At 57.2% G+C, this 3,861-nt stretch overlaps 1 protein-coding gene across 1 annotated transcript in view; it reads left to right on the forward strand.

The window, feature by feature from the left end:
* Nucleotides 1-2,482, forward strand: part of CD79B (CD79b molecule, immunoglobulin-associated beta) — a 4,662-nt gene extending 2,180 nt beyond the window's left edge. The window contains exons 3-6 of the mRNA XM_009334893.1: nucleotides 721-1,032; nucleotides 1,564-1,682; nucleotides 1,986-2,027; nucleotides 2,384-2,482. Of these exons, the coding sequence (XP_009333168.1) occupies nucleotides 721-1,032; nucleotides 1,564-1,682; nucleotides 1,986-2,027; nucleotides 2,384-2,482 (572 nt within the window). The remainder of the gene's footprint in view (nucleotides 1-720; nucleotides 1,033-1,563; nucleotides 1,683-1,985; nucleotides 2,028-2,383) is intronic.
* The last annotated feature ends 1,379 nt before the right edge of the window (nucleotides 2,483-3,861 follow it).

Raw genomic sequence — 3,861 nt, forward strand, 5'->3', positions numbered from 1 at the left:
TCACAAAGGCAATTCCCAGGCTGTGTCCTCCTCCATGGCATTTCCCCAGCCCTGCACCCTGCTCTCCCTCTGCAAAGCCAGATCCGTTTTGTCTTCTTTGTCTTTCCTAAGCACACACACCTTCTTCCTCTGCGTTTGCAGAGCACGTTGCATGCACAAGCCATGCCTTGGGACCAGGCACTGAGCTCATGCACACAGCGCTTGCGCCATTACCACCCACGGGGTGGTAACTCTGCAACCCAGACGAGCCCTCAAACTCACCAGCTCTGGGACCAAAACACGGGCAAAAATACAAAATACAGCAAAATGCAAAAAATGTGGAAGCATGAGAGAAGCCAGCTGGGGAGATGGGTCTGTCCCAGCAAAGACTCTGTGGTGCGTGCCAGCACAGGCTGTAATTTTGAAGCTGGGACTAACAAGATGTACACAGAGAGGGGTGGGAGCAGCAAGAAAGTATTCGAGTGAAGCCATTCCCATAGAAAACTGGAGTTTCCATTAAAAGCGTGCTTTCACCAAAACTCTCTGATTTCTACCCCCAGACGATGATGATTCACCAAAACAAAGCTGAATGCTCAAAAGCAGTATAATCCATGAAAATGGAAAGCTATTGATTTGGGAAATGCTGGGGGGGGGTGGGGTGTCTCGTGGGAGCGGCATTTTTTCTGATGCTCCCCAGGTGCCAGGCTCTTGCTCACCATGACCACCCTTGTCCCCTGGCAGATGGCGGGTGCCCCATGCTGCGGCAGCACCCGCGCTACGTGGCGGCCAAGAAGAACATGCCCGTCCACTTCATCTGCTACTCCCAGGAGCCCCATAGCATGCAGTGGTACAAAATGGCAGAGAACAGCAAAAACTTTGACAAGCTGGATCACAACACCTCCCGCTACAGCATTGAGAGGAAAGACAAATTCATCAACTTCACCATCTTCAAGACCACCTACGAGGACAACGGCATCTACGTGTGTGACAGCAAGAACCTCACGGCAGAGAAGAAGCAGCCACACTTGTGCGGGACAGAGCTCAGAGTCATGGGTGAGTGGGAGCTCCCCATCCTCCGTGCACCCCAGGAGATGCTCTTTCTCCTTCTCTCACCCTTTCCCCCTCCATATGAACCCCACATCATGCTCCTATGAACCCACCTCTCCCCATGCTGGTGGGATCCCTTCAGATACAACTGTAGATGCTCCATAGCACCACAGAGGTTTCTTTGCTCATTGCCAGCACCAAGCAGCAGGACAACCTCCCCCAGGTTGCCCTGGCATGCCTGTCCCGCAGAAACACATCCCAGGCACTGCATTCCCCTAATAAATCGGATTTTTCCTGGTCCTGGCTGGTGGTGGGTCCTGCCCAAGGTGTTTCATCCCAGAGCTGGTCCCCGATGCCAACCCCAGGGGCAGTTGCAATGCTCTGGTCTCTCCCAAGGGGGAGGGCTTGTCACCCTGGTCCCCCCCACATCTGCTCTTGCTGACACACAAACCTGTGGCCATGCCGAGCTCGTCCCTGTTCCCTGGGAGTCTGGCGCGGAGGTGGGACTTGGGGCTCTCCCTGTGCTGCTGCTCCCAGGTCACAGTAACATCCAGCAGATCCAGAGCAGGAACACCCTGAAAGACGCCATTATCATCATCCAGTCCATCCTGCTTGTCATCTTCATCAGCGTCCCCATGCTCCTCTTCCTAGATAAAGTAAGTGACAGTGTCTCCAGCAGTGGGGATGTCCCCAGCTTCGCTGCTGCGGTGCTCACAGCGGTGTCCTGCATCCCAGGCAGGTCACTGCTAGGGATGGGGACAGGCAAGCGCTGGGTTTGGGGCTGTTGCATGGGAGGGCAGCTAGCTGAAGTGGGAAAATAAGCATCTAAAATGGTGTGTGGGACTGCGTGGATCTGCCTGTGGAAGCGGTGAGACCTGGCCTGGAGGGACAAGGCTGGGACAGGGGATGGGGGATCCTGGTGAGTGTTGATACCCAACCTGTGACTCTCCTCTCCATAGGGTGAAGGCAAGGAAAGCCCAGAGGAGGACCACACCTATGAGGTAATGCTGCATTAACTATAAAAGTACCTCTGTAATATCAACCTGAGCCTTGAAATAGCCAGTTGTGCCCTTGCTGGGTGTCTGCTAGGTCCCACCAGGCCTTGCAGGGCGCATCAGGGCATCTTCCTCCCAAGTGCCTGTTGCACCTCAGCCATAAAGGGCTGCTCGTAAAACCAAGCCAAGCTCTGAGCACATCCAGCCATCTATCTCCATCTTCTCCCCTCTCAGAAGCTGCCCTGATCTCTGGGGGAATAGCCTGGAGATGGGTCCCCACTTGGGGGTCCCAAGGGGGGGATGCGGTGTGGACGGAACCGAGGTCCCCCTCCCGCGTCTCAACCTCCTTCTTTTTGGTGCAGGGCCTGGAGGTGGAGCAGATGGCCACCTACGAGGACATCACTCCTTTCCGGGACGTGAAGGCCAAGTGGACAGTTGGGGAGCACCCAGGCGAAGAGTGAGGGGTCCTGCACCCGCTGCCAGGCCGGCACCTGCGGCACAGCTCCCTGCCAGCACCCTGCCGGTACCCGTGGGGACGGGCCCCCAGCTCCTGCCCTGGACCACGGCTCTGACGGGCGCCTGGATCCTGGGCTGCAATCTCAGGCTGCAAGCCACCTCCAGCAGCCCTGCATGGAGCTCGGGTCCTGCTGCCCTTGGGTGCTCGCTTTGCCGTGTCCGGGCGGTGCCCACCAAGGCTGCCCTGCCCCGGCTGTCACTCTTACCACCCCGCTGATGAACCCCTAAAGCCTACATAGAAATTAGGAGCCAACTGCAGTCCCCCCAGTAGCAAACCGGCCCCAAACCCCAGGCAGCCCCACACCACGGCACTGAGCTCCTGCATGGTTAATGCAATGGAAGTACCAGGGTGGGTGGTGGGTCTCCTCCAGCCCCACCTGGGAAGGCGAGGACCAGTTATGATCACTCCGTGCTGCAAGGACCCCCCTGGGCTGTGAGACCCTGCTTGCAGCCCTGGCAGAGGAGCCGAGGTGAGCAGCATCATACGGGTGTTACAAGAAGAGGATTTTGGGCCACTGTTTAGCTCTCAAGCCATGGATGTGTCCAGCAGGCCAAGCTGGCAGTTGTCTGAGATGGACGATCCTCCAAAAGCACTTCTTTCTCCCCAAAGACTACAGGAAAAGTTGGGGAGACAGCTCTCGCCCGGAGGCTCTTGCACAAGGCTTGCTCCTCTCCAGGCAAGAGCTGGCCTGTGTCACGAGGACGTCCCCTTGGTGAGGGACACGTGCGACCTCAGAACCTATGGGAAAGATGTAAATTGTGGGACACAAACGTCCAACTGCTTTTTGAAGTCCTAATAAAGGTAATGGGTAAATTCACATCCTGCTCCGTCCTGCCATGCCCGGTCTGGAGGTGTCCCATAACCTCGATGCCAGGGTCGGTGGGATGCCCTGGGAATAAGGAGCAGCTTTTCATGGGTCCAGCTTAGCTAGAAGCCAAACTTCAACCCTTCAGGGCCCCGAGCGCAGGCAGGGATGTAAAGCCGAGAGCAGCCGTGGGGCTCTCCTGGAAGCTCTCGCTGAGCACGCACGGGTGGACCTCCACGGTCCCAAGCCGTCAGCTTGGGATGGGAGACAAGGAACCGAAACAGAACAGGGCTCAGGGCCAGGAGCTCCACTCCCAGCTACATCTGGTCTCACAAGAGAAGCTAAAAAACATCTGGAGAGGAGCAGAGCGGCACTAATTGTTTTTGTTAATAAAAACTATTTTGGCACGGCGGCAGCAGCTGTGTGGGTGACGGGGCTCGGGCCTGGCTGGGCACCCAACGCCAGGGCTCGGGGGGGCCGGAGAGGCACGGCCAGCACAGCAGGATGGGGTTGGGGGG

The sequence above is a fragment of the Pygoscelis adeliae genome, unplaced genomic scaffold (genome assembly GCF_000699105.1).
Source record: "Pygoscelis adeliae isolate BGI_AS28 unplaced genomic scaffold, ASM69910v1 Scaffold112, whole genome shotgun sequence".
Lineage (NCBI taxonomy): Eukaryota > Metazoa > Chordata > Aves > Sphenisciformes > Spheniscidae > Pygoscelis > Pygoscelis adeliae.